The sequence below is a fragment of the Gadus morhua genome, chromosome 9 (genome assembly GCF_902167405.1).
Source record: "Gadus morhua chromosome 9, gadMor3.0, whole genome shotgun sequence".
NCBI classification, from domain to species: Eukaryota; Metazoa; Chordata; class Actinopteri; order Gadiformes; family Gadidae; genus Gadus; species Gadus morhua.
The window spans coordinates 22,073,028-22,092,797 of record NC_044056.1 but is presented as its reverse complement, the minus strand read 5'-3'; the positions used below and the strand labels follow the sequence as shown (position 1 = coordinate 22,092,797).

Here is a 19,770-nt window from a genome sequence, read left to right as displayed (position 1 = left end):
GCTAAATGACGTTTCAGATATCTCTAATGACAAATTATAGGACCGTTTACTTTAGGCGGGAGCGGAGCAGCTCTCTCTCCACACATCCCCTGTGTGTGGGCTTGTTCAATTTCATGGCATTTTCTCGTGATCTTTTCGATCACAGCCAACGCCATGACTGCTCCTTTCTTATTCCATTCGGAAATGAACCCACTTCTTCTTTGATTATGGCGGCAAGGGGAAATGACGTATTTCTGGATATCTAAAACGTAATGCCCAACACTCAAATGACGTTTGAGATATCTTTAACTTTCATTCTGCCTAGGCAAAACTGAATTACAGATATCTGCAATTGTCATTTAAGATGTGTGACGAGTTGAATGTCGTTTTCCGTGAAGTCATTGCAGATATCTGTAATTCAGTTTCGCCTAGTCAAAACTGAATTACAGATATCTCTAACTATCGTTTCGACTAGTCAAAACTACGTCACAGATATCTCTAACTGTCGTTTCGACTAGTCACAACTACGTAACAGATATCTTGAATGAAGTTGTTGATATCTACAATGTAAATTCCGGATAGTCAAACTTAGTTAATAAATGTCAATTCGGCTTGCCATATCTGGTGTGTTTCCAGCATTCGTAGTGTTGATCAGCAGAGAAATAGTCCGCCAAGACGTTGAGGTTGCTTAGCAACCAGAGACTCTGTCCATGCAAGTGAACGGAGCGTTCACTCTTCGTCATAACTATCAAACCAAACATCCTTCACATTCACCGAGCGAACATTATGAAAGTAAAATGCACATTTCTCGCTAAAAATGTTTCCATAAACGCATTTAATGGCGTAACTATGTTACTATTTCCAACCAGAATAAAGAAAGATGTCGGCCGTATGCTTCTGTGCAAGCGTCACTACTCTCTACTATCTCATAATTACGAGATAGTACCTCATAATTACGAGATAATTATCTCATAATTATGAGATAGTATCTCATAATTATGAGATAATTATCTCATAATTATGAGATAACCTGGTGAAATTTTTATTATTGAGTGAATGCAATGAGCCATCGTAGATTTACTTAAACTGCTGTAAATTGAAAATGAGGCAAACGTGTGAACTCCAATGCATTGGCTACGTCACACATGACGTGGGTGTGGTCGGTCACCAGTCACGTGACCAGCGCAGCTCTCAATAAAGCGCTTCACGGGCCACGAGCAGCGCGTCTGTCATTCCCCTGGAAAATACACCTACGGCATATAATAAGGAGGGGAGAAAAAAAAATCTAAATTGATCTTTATCATGCTTTATTCTACGTTTATCTTCACGTGATTATTGGGTAATTTAAAACATCTACAGTTCTTCAGATCAATCAGACCATCGTCGAGAATCTTTGATGTGAGTACAGACCGTTATTTGAGACTAAAAACATGTGTAGTAAAGAGATTAGATGTAAATTCCTTTTCCATTTTGCCCATACTTATTCGGTTTTGTGGTGCTTACATTTGTATTTTTCTGCTTTCGTTGACAGTTATCTGAAGTAGCCTATTCGATCGATGTGATATAGCCTATTATTCCAGTATATCCAGAAAACAAACAATTTGTCCTGCTATATGTAACTGTGTAGGCCTATATGAGTATGGGTATATCTCTGTTATGATGCTCCATCCTTTTCATTGTAGTCTGGGGACGGCTATGGCTAATATGCACTGTATCCCTTCGGCTCGTAAAATGGCTTCTTACAGATACACAATGCGAGAGAAAAACACACCTACGATACAAGCCTACACAGTGAATGCTCTGATCCAAGTGCAACACAGGACAAATGGAAACACGGGGCTATAATCCATTCGATAATGCATGCATTCCCACCGCTCAGTCAGTGTTGTGTTCTTGTGTATCAATGCGCGAAACAGGGGAGGCGTGTGCGAGCAGTTTGCAGTACGCTGGGGGGCTAGGCAGTCGCTACGGCATCTATGGTTACAGCCTAGAACAGATGCAAGGTTGATTGTTTTGGTGTTCGCTCCCAGATCAGGGTGCCCATCCTCCCCGGCCCCCTGCTGTTGGCCCATCCTTTCTAATCCCTGGCTGCTTCTGCTACTGCTGTTGCTAACCAGGCCACTGGTCATTCTCTTATTTATAATGATACAAACTCTCAGCCCTCTCTTGCTTAAAGCATAAAGCACAGGTTAAAGGGTTCAATTGTAATCAAGAAATCGTCTTTCAACTGCAGCCCTGAAGTATGCTAATAGTTGTTGTACGCTACTGTAATAATTTGAATGATATGAATGTATACATCCGACACATACTGTAATCCATAGCCAGTCCTCTATTTATAACTGTTAAATAATTGCAATGTTTTCCTCTTTAAATCATTGTTGAGAAATTGTTTCCCTGGACAGAAGTGTAGTTCTGCTTTACGTGTGATGCACATGACTACGTCAAGTGATGTGTTGATGTTGCTTCTGGTCAGGGCAGCATCCTGTACACTTCCGTCTTTGTGATGTCAGAGTCTGTCTACTGATGGAGGACATATTGCACGTAGTTTCAGGGAAGTTTCAAAACATGAGTCATTGATCTTGCACCCATATCATTTTACGCAATGTGCAGCTAAGATCGGTTGAACATCATAACGGAAGCCCATGTTAGAGGCCTCAAACCTTAATATGTGTGGGACGTCCCAGCATGAGGTCCTTGTTTCTGTAGAGAAACTGCCTCCCCCCCAGCGACGCTAGGACACTTGTTGACTTCGGTAATGCAGAATCATCGTGTGAGTGTTCAGGTAAATCAATTTAAAAATTAGATTGTTTTACTTTTTTTAACTGGACTCAAGAATTCCTGTCAACTATTAACACTATTTACCAAGGTTGTTGCATGTCAATTATGATTATTTAGATTATTAAAAAATCTTGTCGCTGTTAGATATGCATATTGACGAAAGCAACGATGACTTTAATCAATGCAAGTCAGGCAACACGCTTGCATTGCTTATCTGATCTTCCAGTGTTTGGAGTTGGCCCAATCCCATTTCTACCCCTTACGCCTTCCAGTTACCCCTTCAAAACAAGGGGGAGGGGTAAGGGGAAGGGGTAAGGGGTAGAAATGGGATTGGGCCTAAGTTTCCTTCCTTTAGCCCTTAAGCACTGCTCTGTCCCAGCCCCCCTGCTTATTGAGGGGATGGCACAGAGACACCATGGGTCTAATACCATGGTTTTAAATGAGTGACATGATAATAAACCTTACTTTTAAGTCCTGATATATGAGGAGGACTGGAGCTATCTGTGGCAGCTTATTGCTGCCTCCCTCAGCTGGAGAAATACGACCTGTTTATCAGCTTGCTGGTGAATGCTGTGAAGGAACCGGAGATGAAGCAGGCCCCTGTTTAAGGCACAATAAACCATCCCGCTGTAAAGATACCCGGAGAACAAGCTGCCTCCATGGAAAGCCTTCTATATTTGTATTTTATGGAAATGTGGAGTGTATGGTGTCTGAAAAAAAGAGTTGTTTACAAGCTATGCCTTACATCCCTGCCGTGCCGTTATTTTGCCCTTTCCTCTATTTCTGTAGCCCATATATAGAGGCCAAAGAGCCAGCCCCATAGGCTAACAAATGGTGTGTTTTGACAATGGCATGTGCTTTATTTTAGATAATCTGTCACGGCGCATAGGAAGGTCGCGTTCTAAAGCGCGGCCATATTTCTCCCCGTAATGCTTTGTTTTGGGAACAGCAGTGCACACTAAGCACATCCAGATGTTGTGTATTCCCTTCTTATAGTTTGGTTTATGTAACATGTTTTTTTCTTTGTCTTCTCTTCGTTGTGTGTGTGGCTGTCTCAGTGAGACGGAGCGTGGGGGCTTCTTGTTTGAATGATATTGAATGGATTTTTTTTATATAGCACAGCTTTAATAAAGATCCTTCCCTTCACCCTATCCCGCTTGCTTTCCTCCTCCGCCTCTCCTCCTTCTCTCCTGCTCTCCTCCTCCTCCCCTCCTCTTCTCCCCCTCCTCCCCTCCTCTTCTCCCCCTCCTCTCCCCCTCCTCTCGTGCTGATCTCCTCCTCCTCCTCCTGCTCTCCTGCTCCTCCTCTGCCCCTCCTCTGCCCCTCCTCTCCTCCTCCTCTCCTCCTCCTCTCCTCCTCCAGAGACTGCAGACCCCAGTCTGCAGAGGGCATGGGCTCATGATGGAGGACAACGGACCTCGTGTGGTGGACTACTTTGTGGTCGCTGGCCTCACCGCCACGTCCAAGCCCCTGGAGGAGGAGCTCCACTTGGCGGACCACGCCTGTGCCCGCTCCGCCAGGAACAACGCGCCCATCACGGATGTGGCGGTGGTGATCCGCTCGCTGGGCGAGGAGGTGCCCCCCGGCTTCACCAGCGTGGACAGCACGCCCACGGGCCTCTCGGCCGAGCTCAACGGGGCCAGCCTGCGCGGGCCGCAGATCTTCCTGTGCTTCAAGCGGGGCAGAGATAAGCCACCGCTGACAGACCTGGGGTGAGCGCTAATCCCCGGGGACTGACCCGTCTCCCCGGGCCACAGTAATCCCTCGCTTTCCTTAGACGGCTCTGAGCCGCTCACGTGCGCATCCAGCAGGTTGACCTCCTCGTGGGTGGGGTGGCCGGGTCGGGGTTATTTTTAGCTCTGTGCTAATCTGTGGAGGGACTGCGGTGTGGTCGTTATTTTACAGTTTCACTCTCGCTTTGACGATTAGTGTCTTGTGAATCCTTCGAGTCGCCAATCATTTTATAAATGTGTCTTATGTTTAGTGTTGTTGTTTTTTATCAAATTCAGAGTTTTTTTTCGTTGTTACAGTGAACACCAGCTATTGACTCCAAAATGCCTGTGATCAGTGCTATGTATTACATTAAAACAAATGTTTGATTCATTTAACCCTGTTTATTGCACAAATAATGATACATTGCATATTTATCAAATAGGTTATGTAGCGGGTCAAATGAACAAGGCTAACAGTCTTTTATATGTCTAAATATGTATTACTATTCGCCACGTGTTTCTTTGTCTAACAGCGTGTTGTACGAGTGGAAGGAGAAGCTGAAGCCGGGATGCCACATCGTCCAGACCACGCCCTCCGGTCGCCCGGCGAACATCAGCAGCTCCTCGTCGCAGCGGATCTACATCACCTACCGCCGCGCCCCCCAGATCCAGCCCCACTCCTCCCTGGCCGTCACCGACGTCTGCATCATCATCCCGGGCAAGGGGGAGACCTCGCCACACACCTTCTGCAAGGTGGACAAGAACCTCAACAGCAGCATGGTGAGTGGGCCGGGGGCCAGAGGGAGGGGCGTTGGAGTGGTGGATAATGTGGACTGTGGGGGGGGTCCGGGTAGACCGCAGGAAACAGACCCGGGCTTGGTTCTGATGATGTTCGTCGTTGTGCTTTTTTCATGTTCTAGTGGGGATCCTCGGTTTACCTGTGTTACAAGAAGTCTCTGGCTAAAACCAACGCGATAGCATACGAAGCAGGTAAAGCAGTGCATGACCCATCGTCTCAATTCAGCCTGAAGTCACAATTAGATAACGTCATTCATCTGCAATTTCCAAATTGACCATCGAGTGTAGAACCTGAGCCCTCTTGTTGTGCTCTGTTTGCGCGCAGGGCTGCTGTGTCGGTACCCTGAGGAGGACTATGAGTCCTTCCCCCTGCCCGAGCCTGTGCCTATGTTCTGCCTTCCCATGGGGGCGAACATCGAGTGCTGGCCAGCTCACACCAAGCACTCCCTGCCAGTCTTCTCCACCTTCGTCCTGACTGGAGCCTCCGGGGAAAAGGTAAGCCCCCTCCACAGAATGCATCTCAGGATCTGTAGTTTCCGATACTCGTCCATATAGAGAGGACTCAAGAGAGATGCAGTCCAGTAAAATCCCATAAAGACTAATCATTTCACAAATGATTACCAGACATGATCATAAGTCCATTACTACCATCGTATTAACTATTTAAATGCTCCTGTGCTCCAAAAAATAGTGGCGAGCATTGGAGGATAACATTGTGATAAACAAAAGCCCTATAGGACAATTCATTTAAATATGCAATAAATAATATTCTGCAGCTTTCAACCCCAGTTGTTAAAAACTTTTAAAGTTCTTTCCACAACCCATTCGTGAACACATACACACGCATACGGCCAAACTTTCAAAGACATATGCAGATGAATCCAATCTTTTGCATACGGCCATTCTGCCAAAAAAAAGGTATTCCACGTTTGCTGCTTGATGACGGCCATCATAGTACTGGCCAGACCCTCTTTACAAACTTATGAAGGTTGGCTTCCACAGAGGATTGCCACAGACTTGGTGACAGAATACTAAAAGTCAGCTTTCCTTTAAAAGCTTTGGAGCATCAAATATGTTTTTTTTCAGATGATCTTTTGAATAATGGATCGCTCCCATGGGTGGCTGCACTCTCCTTAAATGTGAAGCGCCTGGGAGCCCACTGGTCCCGACGGACTCACTGCCGCTTTTATCATCCGGTCATTTGGAAGAAAGAATACTTACCCTTTCTTTTTTCAACTGCCGTATTGAAAGAACAGAATCGTGATTTGCGTTTAGACCAGGCCTGGTTAAAAACACGAAAGAAGTCCCAGGAATGCATCCATTATAACGCATTAATACGATAATGTTTGTATCGAGTCCTCCTGTGTGCCTGTGCTCCATGGTCTATTCCTGGGAAACCTTTCTTCTTCGCTGATCCCTGAGAGCCTTGCTTTTCGTGCAGGTGTACGGGGCAGCTATCCAGTTCTACGAGCCCTACGCCCGGGAGAGTCTGACAGACCGCCAGCGTGCCCAGCTGGGGCTGCAGACGTCCGACCTCCACGACGGGACCCGCAGCGTCCATAGCAACAAGAGCATCTGCCTCCTCTCCCACTGGCCCTTTTTCCAGGCCTTCCGGAGTTTCCTCACATTCCTCTATCGATACTCCATCTCCGGGCCGCACGCACTGCCACTGGAAAAGTAAGACCAGTACTAATATTGGTAGTAGATGTAGTAGTTGTACTAGTTGTAGTAGAAGTAGTAGAGGTAGAGGTAGTAGTAGTAGTAGTAGTACTAGCAGTAAGTAGTAGTGGTAGAAGTAGTAGTATTAGTATTAGTTACAATAGTAGTGATAGTGGTTGTAGATAAAGAAGAAGTGTTCTTTGGCTGGTGTTGTTGTGGTGGTTCCCAAAGGGAAGATTAGCTTTGCATACAGCCCTTCATTACACAATTCAATGAAACCCTTTTGTGTCAACAGGCACATCTCCCACTTCATGCGGACCGTCCCCTTCCCCTCCTCGCAGAGACCACGCATCCTCGTGCAGGTCAGTCCAGTCAAGTCGGTTGTTTTTCTATAGCCCTTCATCAGCTGCAGTCTCAAAGGGCTTCACAGGCCACATTGCATGATAACCCCCCTAACGGCAGCCCTACTGCCGTGAACAAAGTCGTTCCACACGCAGGCTTGTATTTGTAGTGATCTGCGTGGCTCTGGTCTCCACAAGCCACCAGAGTTCACTGATCCCAGTTTGATTGGACTTGAGGTAAAAGAGATAGAAACATTGTCTGCCTGTGTGTGTCTTTCTGCAGTTGTCTCCGCATGACAGTGTGATACTGAGCCAGCCAGTGTCTTCTCCACTGCCACTCAGGTAATGTTCACTCTTTGTACTCGAGCAACATACTCACCGCTGTCTGAGCCTAGAACAGGAGAGATACACCTACTCATTGTGTATTTCTTAGTTGGCCTCGTTGGCACTGTTATAAAACACATGCTTGATGTCTATTTTAGGAGACGCAGGAATAACTTAAGGTGTATCTGTGTGGGTGTGTGTGTGTGTTATTTGTGTGATCATTCGTATATTTTTGTGTTTGTATGGCAGTGGTGGCAGCCTCTCCACACTACTCCTGAATCTGGGTCCAAAGAACGCGGCCAGCCTGTTGGTGCTGGCGGTGACAGAGCATAAGATCCTGGTCCACTCGCTGCGACCGGCCGTACTGACAAGCGTGACGGAGGCGCTCGTGTCTGTGAGTCCTGCTCTCTCCTTCACCCCTGTTGCTGAAGAGGGGAGGCATTGTGCCGACTTTTGAAAGGATCCGAATGTTTTATAGAGTGTTACTCACATTTCATTTTGTTTGCTAGCTAACACTGACAGTAAGTGTTGGCCGTGACTGAAATACATTGTGTAGACCAAAGCGACCGGGTTCATTCTCGGGCTTACTGGATGCTGCCTGTCCACTCTCCACGCCTCCAGATGATCTTCCCGTTCCACTGGCCGTGCCCCTACATCCCGCTGTGCCCGCTGGCCCTGGCCGATGTGCTCAGCGCCCCGTGTCCCTTCATCGTGGGCATGGACTCCCGCTACTTTGACCTCTATGTGCCTCCCGCCGACATCACCTGTGTGGACCTGGACACAAACACTATCTTTCAGTGAGTGACCTCTGACCTCAGCTCCGGATTGATGTCAACCCTTTGGCACTTGTATCCCCCCTCCCCCCTTTGTAATATTGCTTTCACACGTCTTTTTTCTTTTACTTCAAGCCTAATTTTTGTTATCTACCGTAATCTCTCCATCAGTTCCTCTCATGTGTAAGCAACTCCAGTGGAATTTGAAACATTTTCATTGACACATTAAAGAAAGCAGCCACTGAAACACTGTATCTGACTCCCCTACACGAGTAGAGGCTGCTCTGGGGGAGATTAAACTGTCAGCACTGGTGTCAGTGAGTCCGTCTCCCTCCCCATACGTGTCTCCCAAATGTGTTCCCACTGTCCGCCCAGCTGAATGAAAACCATATGTTGTGTTTGCAGTAAGGAGGACAAGAGAGCTCTGACTTGGAAGGTCCTTCCCAGGAGGGCTTGTAAACACTTGCTCAACACCTTAGGCAAGATTTACCAGCAGCTTGTTGACGGTAAGGGCAACTCATTATCACAGTCCTTGAACTGTGAATATTAACACATTATTTTGAAAGAAATGCAACATGAGTGTTGCCACTTGAAACTACATTCACTAAATCAAACAAAATAATGAATTCTTATATTTACAGGATTATATTGATCCTTTTTGTACCTCTGGTTACAAAAGCCCCCTGGTGAAAATAAAACCAGGAACGATAGCTTGTCCACATTGTGAGTAACAGTTGGTTGTGCACGTGGGTCCCTTCAGGTGGACAGCTGAGCGGTCAAGAGGGCCAGATGGAGCAGACACTCACCGACAGCGAGCTCAACGGGGGCAAGAGCCTGCACACCCTGGAGCTGGAGATCCAGGAGGCCTTTCTGCGCTTCATGGCCGCCATCTTGCGAGGCTACCGCTCCTACCTGCTGCCCATCACTAAAGCCCCATCTGAGAAGACCACCGACGCCAGCTCCCTCTTTGACCACCAAGGTAGACCTCAGAGGGAAAGACCCTCTGCGGGTGTAAAGATGCGAACACAATATTAAAGTGGTTTCCGTCGGTTTGGACAGGGGAGTCATTTATATTTTTAATCATAAAATAAATATTTGCTTGTTTAGACAAAGGTTTTGTTGGACAATATCTTAGTTGGAATTGCTATTTGAAACCTGTTCTTAAATTAGACTATAAAGATAGATATTTTCTCTTGAAGATATATTCTCTTCAATCGAAAATAAGCTGAACCCTTTCAGAGCAGCGTTGTTAAATTGAGTTCAGCGTGGGACATGATTCATGTAAGCGTGTAGTAGGTGGACATAAGACAGCTTCTCATAAATCCAGGTCCAGTTGACAAATGGCTAGAATCACCTTTGTGGATCCAGCGGTGATTTATATTAAGCCCAGGGTGGAATTTTGTCCGGGGTGACATGTCGGAGAACTCACTGTGATTAATAGCAGATCTCCCCTCCCACACATCTGTACGCTGTTATGTTATCAAGCAATCTACACAACTGCCTCCACCACAGCGTTGACTAACGGTGCGCATGCATTCTGAGTGTTGTTCTAAGAAAACCCTGACTCTGACACACTGGAAACCACCTCACACCCCAAATGAGACGTATCAAGTCGCAGCAGTCCAGACCTAAGGTTCAAAGGCGATAGAGAGGAATGTCTGTATGTACGTTCATAAATCTGTCATTAACCCCTGTGTGTTTTTTACACTATCTCCTGTAAGGATTCCTCAAGAGCCGTGACCGATCTCATCACAAGTTCTACTCCCTGATGACCAAGACCCAGCTGTTCATCCGCTTCATCGAGGAATGCTCATTTGTCAGCGATAAGGACACCAGCCTGGCCTTCTTCGACGAGTGTGTGGACAAGGTGAGGTCTGGGGAGCCACGGTTTGTCACTTGACGACGAATGCATTGGAGGTAGCAATTCGTCCCATGTCTTCTCTATCCTGATGCATATGTTGTCTCGTGTAATGCCATTTGCTTTCCTAATGAGAATGGCGTCCGGCATTAGTAGGAGCAGGCTAATAGTAATTACTGCTCTGACATTTCCCTCAAACTGTCCTTTAAAAAAATCCTCTATTTCTTAATCTCTTCTTCTGGCTCTTTTCCTTCCCTTCTTCTTCCTTTCCTCATTGCTTCTGGATGATGCGTTGCCTGAGCAGCTATTCTCAACAGGTGGCAAGGTAGGTGTCCTATGAAGTCTGGTTCTGCTTCTCTTTGGCAAAAAACATTTTCCTTCAGCAATGATCTGCATCCATGTCCAACGCGGTGTGTTCATCTTCAGTGCGGGGCTAGGCTCTGCGAGTGTTTGTGTTTGCATGCGATCCGTCTCTGTGCGTGTCTGGACGAATGCACACACACTGTGAATAAATGATAACTAGGGACATTGATGTTGAGCGAGAATGAAAGGTGTTGTGCGCTGGCGTGCACATCGCCCCGGTCCCTCTGCGTCAGTCGGTCAGCCTCACTGGAGTCTTACGGACTCTACTGTCAATCTAGCAGACCACAACAAAGGGCTTTGCTGTACTGTTGGCCTCAGCCACATTGAGACAGAGAAGAATTATTTCCATGTGAGCTTTCCTCCGTGCATTCCTCCCCTGCCCTCTGTCCTGAAGAAACACGAATCCAGGCCCCGTCTAGGCTCGGACGTCAGTACTGGTTCAGGTTTTTAAGATGTTGATATCAGGACACAAAGAGAAGAACAAAACATAACAAGACATCCTCCCTGGTTTCTTTCTGACTTGTGCAATCGTGAAAAAGCTGAGTGTGTGTGTGTGTGTGTGTGTGTGTGTGTGTGTGTGTGTGTGTGTGTGTGTGTGTGTGTGTGTGTGTGTGTGTGTGTGTGTGTGTGTGTGTGTGTGTGTGTGTGTGTGTGGTTAACTGCTGGCCCTTGCGTATGAGTGGATCTTGTGGCCTTTATTGAGAAGTGGAAGCATTGATTCATTCAACCTCAGCTCTGCTGAGGTTGAATGAATCAATGCAGTCTTTCTCAACCAGGGGAGGTTGAGAAAGAGCTCTTCCGTTCTGGTGCGGGGGGTTGAAGGGGAACTGCAGTGCCGGGCAGTAGGGGCTGCATGGAGGTCAGCCACAGCTGCATGCTGAATCTCACTCTCTGAGCGGAAGGCCCTCGCTTAGACAGGGGGCCCTGGGGAAGGGTTCAGAGGTTCCTCTGGCCATGGTCCCTGACCTGGGGAAGGGGTCAGAGGTCCTCTAGCCATGGTCGCCACCCCATAGCGTTTTCTGTAGCTCAAACCCAGCCCAACCCAACAAGTGAGCTCCTCTCTGAACTAAGTGTTTTTCAATTCAAAGTCTTTTAATGCTCTAGATGTTGTTTGTGGAGAACTCAAAGGAAGGTAGTGGTGACATTTGAGGCCATGTGGATGAAAGCATTTTCCCCAGGATTTGCTCGCTGCTCAGTGTGCCAGGCTCAGATCTTTTGGAGTTGTTATGGTGAGAGATTGTCCAGAGTTGAGCACAAGTTCACACGGTTATGTCCAGGTCAGCGAGCATCGTATCGTTAATTAATTAGATCGAACATCTACCACGCTTGGTCGCTTTATAGACATAGATGTGTGCCCTTTTTCATTTTTTTTTATTCCCCAAGTGGGCCCGGGGTAAGGTTAAGGTAGAAGGGACAATGACAGAGGCGGATGTCTCTCTTGTGCAGCAGGTTGACAGCGAGAGACCGGAGGAGACCAGACTGATAGACCTGGACGAGTCGCACCACTCGGAGCACACGGTGTACATCAACCCCCCAGAGCTGCCCCTGCTCCCCGCGGGAGAGGAGCACCCGCTCTGCTACAGGTACTGGTCACAGCACAGGGCCCACGCACACACACACACACATGCACATCGGTGCACGCGCGCACGTACGCACGACACACGCACGCACGCACACACACACATGCCCTTGGTTACACACACACACACACAGACAAACACACACACACACACACACACACACACACACACACACACACACACACACACACACACACACACACACACACACACATGCAAGCAGGGCGTGTATACACAGAACACACACCTCTCATATTTCAGTGTCTGCAGTGTAACTCTTAAGCCAGACCCTTATCTTAAATTGCATGTACGCTGAATCTGTCAGTGGCGTAGGGCTTTGTGAACATTTTAAGTCCGAGAGCCATCAGTTTGAAATCTTGGTGCTCTCCCTTGTTTTCGCTGAGCACATGGTGTGTGTTTTTACGTTTCCACGTGGGATGACACAGGTTAGAGGTCTGTTTCTGAGGTCCGATAAGCCCAATGAGAATCTTTTGGGTGGATTCCTGTTTTTGTGTCCAGCTACTCCGGCTTCCCGGTGCTCAACGCTAATCTTCTGGAGACGTTTGTGGGGTCCAATCCTCCGTCAGCCAGCATGGCTCCACGCCACAACCACCCGGCCAGCCCCACAGCCATATTCAGGCGCTCCAAGCAGGTGAGCCCCGTCACGGGCCAGTAGCCCCGGCTCACCCTCCTCCGGCAGCCTGCTCTGTCCTATCGTCTGTTTCTCTGGAGATGTCTTGATGACACGCTAACCTCATCATCATGAAAACTCAAGAATACAACTTAGCCTGTTGGCGGACTAAAATGAAAAAGTTTGCTTCCCCAAGGGACACACACACACACCAATGGTGTGCAGTCAAAGTTATTTTGCACCTCATATCTTTTTCATTAGTTTGTCCTAAAACGATTCATCTCAATGGACTAAATTAATGTTAATGTATTGTTTGTTATTTTTTTATGGAACCTCCAACTTGCTCAGTGCATTCTGATCTACACATATCTGACTCATAAAATATCAGAATCCAACCCTTTCTCCACCTAAATATGCAGCTAAGGCTTCATCTAAAGAACCTCCTGCAACATGTTCTCCTTCTCCTCTGTAACGCCCATTGTTGTCCTTCATTACAGGAGATCAAGCTCGCTCAGAAGATGGCAAAAACCCAGTCGTCCATGCCCCAGCTGTGGTCCCGGTGCTTGTTGCGCCACTGCTACGGCCTGTGGTTCATCAGTCTGCCAGCGCTGGTCAGCTCCAGCCCCTCCAAGGTGCGGGCGCTGCGCACCGCCTACGACCTGCTCAGGAAGATGCAGGACGACAAGCTGCAAGCTCCCGACGAGGTAGGACACACACACTCTGTCTTTGTGTGGTTTATGGGGACCGCGACCGAACCGGGTGACGGCTCAATAACCGAGGAGTCTATAAAGCTGAGCCGCCTAATGCACAAAATGTCTGCTGTCTCTTCTGTGAGGAATTGATACGCTACATAAGATGCACCCATAAAATCACGTACCAAGTGTGGGTTATACTCTGCCCTGCTCTTCCCGGAGTCGTGAGTATAAATGGTTGTAATCCATAGGCTCAGAAATCATTCAATCATTTCAATAGCTCGTCCATATAGGCTAAACTAGAGAAGATCTTGTGGCTACCCAAATGAAAGGAATAGTATGTATCAGATTCACAGAGGCTTAAAAGGGGTTATCACCATGGCTACGACCCGTGGCAAATTTGTGATAATTTTTTAATACCCTCGTTGTTTAATGAGCGATGTTGCATATCAACTGCGCCACCACTCGTTATATTATAGGAGCCCGAGAAGCTTAGCGCTCTCTCGGAGGAGCTCCTACAAATTAAACCGCTGCTCAGACGGAGCCTCACCATCCACACACACTGTGGCTGTATACTTTTTAAGTGTCTGGGGAGCTTAACCTTTTTCTCTAAAATAGTTATTTCTGTACCAGTGATAAAATGGCATGTTGAGGAACAAACCAGATACATTACCACCTTTTGGGTTGACTGGCTGTTTGAGTGAATTCAACGCTGTTTGAGGGTAGACCCCAGATATGGTCGACCCTCAGGGGGACTCGCTGAAGCAGAACCCCCTGAATGATGAGGGGGGAACCCGGGGTCCCGCAGGTGTGCTACCGGGTGCTGATGCAGCTGTGCGGTCAGTACGGCCAGCCAGTGCTGGCTGTCAGGGTGCTGTTTGAGATGAAGAAAGCCGGGGTTCAACCCAACGCCATCACCTACGGCTACTACAACAAGGTGAGTCCCCCCCCCCCCCCCCCCGTATTCAACCAGTAGCGGACAGAAGCTAGCGATACTCGGTCCACTGCTACGACCAGGGGCGGTGCGTGCTCACTAAGTCTCCCTGTTACAGGCGGTGCTGGAGAGCACCTGGCCCTCCAGCACCCGCGGGGGCTACTTCCTGTGGGGGAAGCTGAGGAACGTGGTGTTGGGGGTCCTCCAGTTCAAGCAGGTGGGGAGGAAGGAGCTGCCGGCCCTCAGGGATCCTCAGGCTTCAGGTGAGACCACCCCCACTGTCAGGGGTCTTATTGTAGACCCCCCCCCCCCCCGTATCAAGGGTCACTTACCACATTACAATTAAGGGGACGATTTAATCCCGTTTAAGGCCTCCTTGCTGGTCTTTTCTTCTCCCAACGGTCTGACACCTGCTCCTGGCTCATTAAGTTGATCCATTGTGATGTACCCCCTCCCGCCACCCGGTTCATACATTAACCTGTCCCTCTCATGGTCCTTTCAGACGGCAGTGATCTGGACACGGTCAGCCACGGCAGCCTGGACAGCGTCAACGACTCCAACGAGCGCACTTCCATCGACGCCGACTTCAACAAAATGGACTCCAGCGATGATGGATGTAGCACAGGTAGCTAGCTGGGTCACGCGCGTCGTTTCTCATTCTTCAAGCGCGTAGGTCTCTCTTCTCTTCCGCGCCTTTGTCCGGGGGGGTTATATTTCATCCTTGCCTAACTCCCCTGCTGATGTGTGAAATGTTGGCAGTAATTGACAGTAAATGTCAAATCATCCTACATGAAAATGAGCGACATCGTCTCTCTTTCACTCTTTATCACTCAGTCCCAAGCCTCTTAGAACAAATGTCATAATCTCCCCCCACTCTGCTATCCCTCTGATGATTATGGCTGTTTTTATTCCTCTCATAGCTAATCTCTTTAAAGATTCTGCTCCCGTCGTTAGCTAGCTGCCGCATTGCTATTCTGGGAGCGCGGCGCAGCTAAGCCCTAAGGAGCGTCACACAACGCTCGCTCCCACAACAAAAGAAGGATTGTGAGATCAGTCGCAAAAAAACCACCACAGAGAAATCACACTCGAGAATAACAGGCGAGACTAGAATATTCCCTTTGGGTGGGAAAAAAGGATGCATAACAAATGAGGTGCTTGTAAGGAAACTAAGAACATGAATGTGCATCCTTTCAACATTGTTTTTTTGTACAATACAGGCGGCCAGTCAGACCAAGGCTATGATTCACTCTCCAAAGAGGAAGAACGAGTGAACGACAACACACCACTGGTTGACCAAAAGACAAAAGACACACATCGGAAGTCCTGTGAGTTCGGGTGGATATGTATTCTCTTGCATAATAACATGAGTCAGCAGGATATGATATGCAGGGATAATGACACCTTCCAACAATACGGGCAACATTTTTGCTGATGATGATGATATTGATATCAAAAAATGATATTGTATTGTTGTTGGGTCTTTTGTTGTTGTTGTTGTTGTTGTTGTTGTTGTTGTTGTTGTTGTTGTTGTTGTTGTTAGGCCTATATTTAGCTGTTTTTGATAGAGATAGAGATAGTCAGAGATTCAGCTGCAGGAATCTGTTGCGTAACTTACCAAATCAATGCTTGGCAACAGGGCTCATTTTTATCCGAATGAACACCCAAGGTCTTTTGTGGTCTGACTGAAATCCCCTCAGTAGCTTAAGCTTGAATTCAACCAAAATGCATGCTGACCACGTACATTACTGATCAATAGTTTAATTTGTTAAAATATATTTTGGCAAAAAATGGACTAAAGCGTCTTTTGAGGGAGGAGTCCTTACTGTAACCTGTGTTCACACCGACAGCATCTGAACACGATGAGTCCCCTCCCTTCAGCCAAGCATCTCTTAGTGTCCAGAGTGCACTGTCTTCAAACAGCATCGCTGGTCAGTTATACTCCCAGGAAGATCTACATGATGGCCGTTCGTCTTCTGACGTCTGGCTTGATCACGGTCTTGGAAGTAATCTCCAATAATCAATATTCAATCTCTTACGAAATGATTTGTTTTGCTCCCAGGGGACGGCGTCAGCGGAACGCGCTCAGGTCCTTCCCAGGACGATGGCCCCGCGCCCTGTGGGGTCTCACCGAAGAAGGAGAGGCCCAAGTCTCTGTTCCTGCCCTGCGGCCAGTGGCCCCCGAGACCCAACGCCCTGGCCCTGGGCTCCGCCAAGCAGCCCCACCTGACGGCCGTGAGGCTGCGTGGGGTGGAGGAGGAGGAGCTGGACGCTGGGAAGAACAAGCAGAGAGCCCTGGTGGGGCAGAGCGGGAGCTGCAGGAGCGGGGCGGAGAGTCCCGGTGGTAACACCACCCCCACTTCCACCCCCACCACCACCACCACCACCACCCCCACAACCAACACCCAGTCCCCAGGGCGGACAGTCAGGCCCAGTGGTGGGGCGGTGAGCAAGTCGGACATGGAGCGCGGGTTCGATCCCCTGTCGCTCATGGCGGCCGAGGCGGAGCAGAGCCAGCTGGCCTCCCCCGGCGCCCCGCCCACGCCCCTCCGCGGGCTGGCCGAGGAGATAGAGACCTACATGAACAACGGGGGTAGCCCCTCCAGAGTGTGCAGCTCTGTCCCGGACCCCCCCCGGGACCCCCCCGCCACGGCCGGCCCGGAGGCAGACCCGCCCGCCTGCGCCACGCCCTCCCCACACCAGCCCCACCCGCTGCTCCGCGCCAACTCCAGCCTCCAGCTCCGGGTCCGGTCCCGGGAGCGCCTCAGCACGTCGCCGTCGCTGCCCCTCGGCGTGTCCCCCAGAGACCGGCCCTCGTCGCTGGTCTCCCCCTCCTCGCCCTCGCCCTCCGCCTCCTCCTTCTCCATGGAGTCCCTGTTCACCCCCACCCTGGACATCTTCAAGACCAGCTTCTTCTCCGCCGGGAAGGGCGTGGCGGAGAAGGCCAGCCGGCTGTACTCCCGGCTCTCGTCCCAGACCTCCCTGAGCCAGGTCAGTGAGCAGACATCCCCTCGGCTCGGCTGTCGGGCCGCACGCCGGGGCTGCGGCTGACGCTGAAGACACCCAGAATGCCTCTTTTAGCGAAAGAGAAAGCAAAGATCAGGCGGCTAGGCTGTTAGTTGCTGATGCTTACACTTAAAGTTTAACCTAGTCCAGATTTGATTGGTTAAATCCTTTATTTGAGGATACTGAGGTCTCTTAGGGGAGAAAAAAATTGGTGGTGGTCGTTTTCTGTATTGAACATCAAATGCATCTAATTGAGTGTTTGTATTTGTGGGGACAGTCCCTTCTACAGTTAAAGATACCTATTCTCCTTCTGCTCCTCCTCCCCTCCCTCCACCTCCTCCTCTCCCTCCTCCTCCTCCTCATGCTCCTCCTCCTTCTCCTCCTCCTCCTCTCCCTCCTCCTCCTCCTCCTCCTCCTCCTCCTCCTTCTCCTCCTCCTCCTCTCCCTCCTCCTCCTCCTGCTCCTCCTCATGCTCCTCTCCCTCCTCCTGCTTCTCCTCCTGCTCCTCCTCCTCCTCTCCCTCCTCCTCCTCCTCCTCCTCTTCTCCGTGTCTTCAGGACGCCAACTGCGACCAGATGAGCATCTCGTCCCTGACCTCGGGGGACCCTGAGTGCTGCTCCCTCCTGGACGCTGACTCCTACCTGGACCCTGACGTCTTCACGTCCCCCCAGCACGGCAGCCTGGCCCGCCTCAGGAGGAGCCCCGCGTCGGGCTTCCGGACCGCCCTGGACAGCCCCGGGACCCCCAGCCGGGTGTTCAGACACAACTCCTTCTCAGGTCAGTTCCAGCGTCCCCAGCAGACGCCCTCCCCTGGGGTGTGTCGGAGCAGAGAAGGAGAGAGCCCAGGTGCAGAAGGCCAAAGGTTCAGCCATGCTTTATAGAGAACAGGGCTGAGCTGAGGATCTGATTAGGATTTGAAAAGGCTCGTGTTGATGTGAGTTATAGGATTAAAGACAAGAGCTGAAATAGCATTCGGAGCATATCTTACGTGGATCACATGATGCCTTGCCAAATGAAACAGCGTATTAGAGTTGGACAAACGAAGCAGGAATGTGACCTGGTGCTGCAGGAGGACATCATTGGCTTCTGCACAAAGTTCTGAATTCTTTGTTGAAAGGACGGATCAAATGGTGAAACCTCTCTGAGCTAACCTAGAGGGAATAAGTCATTTTAAACCTTTTTGTAAACCCTCACTTTTAAACCTTTCGGGAACAATCTGTTGCACTGGAAGCCTCGTGCCAGTAAATGTTAATTGTCGTTTTAACCGTCTAACTTGTGTTAAAACGTTTTTAAGCTGTCGTCTAAGGCCACTAAATGATTCACATCGACCCGACTGCAGTGAATTCTTATGGGTAGCTCGAAGGTCATTTTGTGTTATCACACTCTTGACTGCGCATCCAAACTTATTGGGAACATTTGTTGCATGATCTATATTTAGGATGAGCACCAGCAGAGCTTAGTAGAATAGATAGCGGGGTGTTGCTGCTGCTGCTGCGAACTAGGCCAGTAGACACCATGGCTAATTCAGTGTGTAGGCAGAAGTCTCCTCAAACTGTGTATGTGTGTGAATGTCTGTGTGAGTGAGTGTGAGTGTGTGAGCATGTGTGTGTTTGTGCGCACACATGCCCATACACACCCTGTACAGCAGGGCTTGCACTGCAAAGCAAAAATCCACAGATTCAGTGTTTTGGGGGAGAGGGCTTCATGGGATCTATTTAACAGTGTAGCTGATGCACCAAATCTGTTTTTTTTCATTATTATGCCAAAAAACCCTAGCACACCCACATGTACTGCAGTGCTGCACTACAGGGATTGACAATAATTATGTGTTTTGATAGTTATATTCAGCTATAGGTTTCATGATTGTATACATTTTACACAAATACATCGAGCAATGAGATGCCTTTGATAAAATCAACATGTTTAAAGTAGGGGTTATCTCAAAATCTTCAGCGATTCAAACCTTCGATAGAAACATTCCCGTCTTTAATAGCCGAATCGTCATGTCGGGAAAATAGTGCGCGTTTAACAGCAGGAATTTAATTTGGAGAGTGGGAGTGCTGAATGAATGATACCCCGCATGGCTTGGCCTCTACAAAGTAAAAATCCTTTACATAAAAGTTATGAAATGCTCTTTTTTGGGGGAGGAGGATTTGCTCGCTCTTCATAGTTTCCTAACCATTAAAGATGATATGCAAAAAGTAAATGCAAACGGTGTCAACAGCAGCTTTCATACCGTACCCCTCGCGCTGGAGAAAATGATTCACGGTAGCAAACCACCGCTGTGCTGCAGTGAAAGGTGCCGCCTGGATGTCATAATCATATGCATCTTGAATTAGTAATCA

General features: G+C 48.7%; 1 protein-coding gene across 5 annotated transcripts in view; it reads left to right on the top strand.

Annotated features, from left to right (window-relative positions):
• Positions 1-1,168: 1,168 nt before the first annotated feature.
• dennd4a (DENN/MADD domain containing 4A) overlaps positions 1,169-19,770 on the top strand; it is a 23,750-nt gene continuing 5,148 nt past the window's right edge. The window contains exons 1-24 of one of the 5 annotated variants that reach the window (XM_030366395.1): positions 1,169-1,377; positions 4,120-4,469; positions 5,003-5,249; positions 5,390-5,459; positions 5,593-5,762; positions 6,709-6,944; positions 7,222-7,288; positions 7,551-7,609; positions 7,841-7,985; positions 8,213-8,388; positions 8,770-8,870; positions 9,125-9,343; positions 10,086-10,231; positions 10,527-10,547; positions 12,035-12,168; positions 12,685-12,817; positions 13,294-13,500; positions 14,297-14,425; positions 14,541-14,685; positions 14,925-15,047; positions 15,640-15,747; positions 16,270-16,350; positions 16,482-17,410; positions 17,983-18,202. In XM_030366395.1, coding sequence (XP_030222255.1) covers positions 4,156-4,469; positions 5,003-5,249; positions 5,390-5,459; positions 5,593-5,762; positions 6,709-6,944; positions 7,222-7,288; positions 7,551-7,609; positions 7,841-7,985; positions 8,213-8,388; positions 8,770-8,870; positions 9,125-9,343; positions 10,086-10,231; positions 10,527-10,547; positions 12,035-12,168; positions 12,685-12,817; positions 13,294-13,500; positions 14,297-14,425; positions 14,541-14,685; positions 14,925-15,047; positions 15,640-15,747; positions 16,270-16,350; positions 16,482-17,410; positions 17,983-18,202 — 4,180 coding nt within the window. In that variant the 5' untranslated portion in view covers positions 1,169-1,377; positions 4,120-4,155. Of the gene's footprint in view, positions 1,378-4,119; positions 4,470-5,002; positions 5,250-5,389; positions 5,460-5,592; positions 5,763-6,708; positions 6,945-7,221; positions 7,289-7,550; positions 7,610-7,840; positions 7,986-8,212; positions 8,389-8,769; positions 8,871-9,124; positions 9,344-10,085; positions 10,232-10,526; positions 10,548-12,031; positions 12,169-12,684; positions 12,818-13,293; positions 13,501-14,296; positions 14,426-14,540; positions 14,686-14,924; positions 15,048-15,639; positions 15,748-16,269; positions 16,351-16,481; positions 17,411-17,982; positions 18,203-19,770 lie in introns of all 5 variants that reach the window. The other 4 variants (XM_030366394.1, XM_030366397.1, XM_030366396.1 and 1 more) reach the window with 4 other exon arrangements.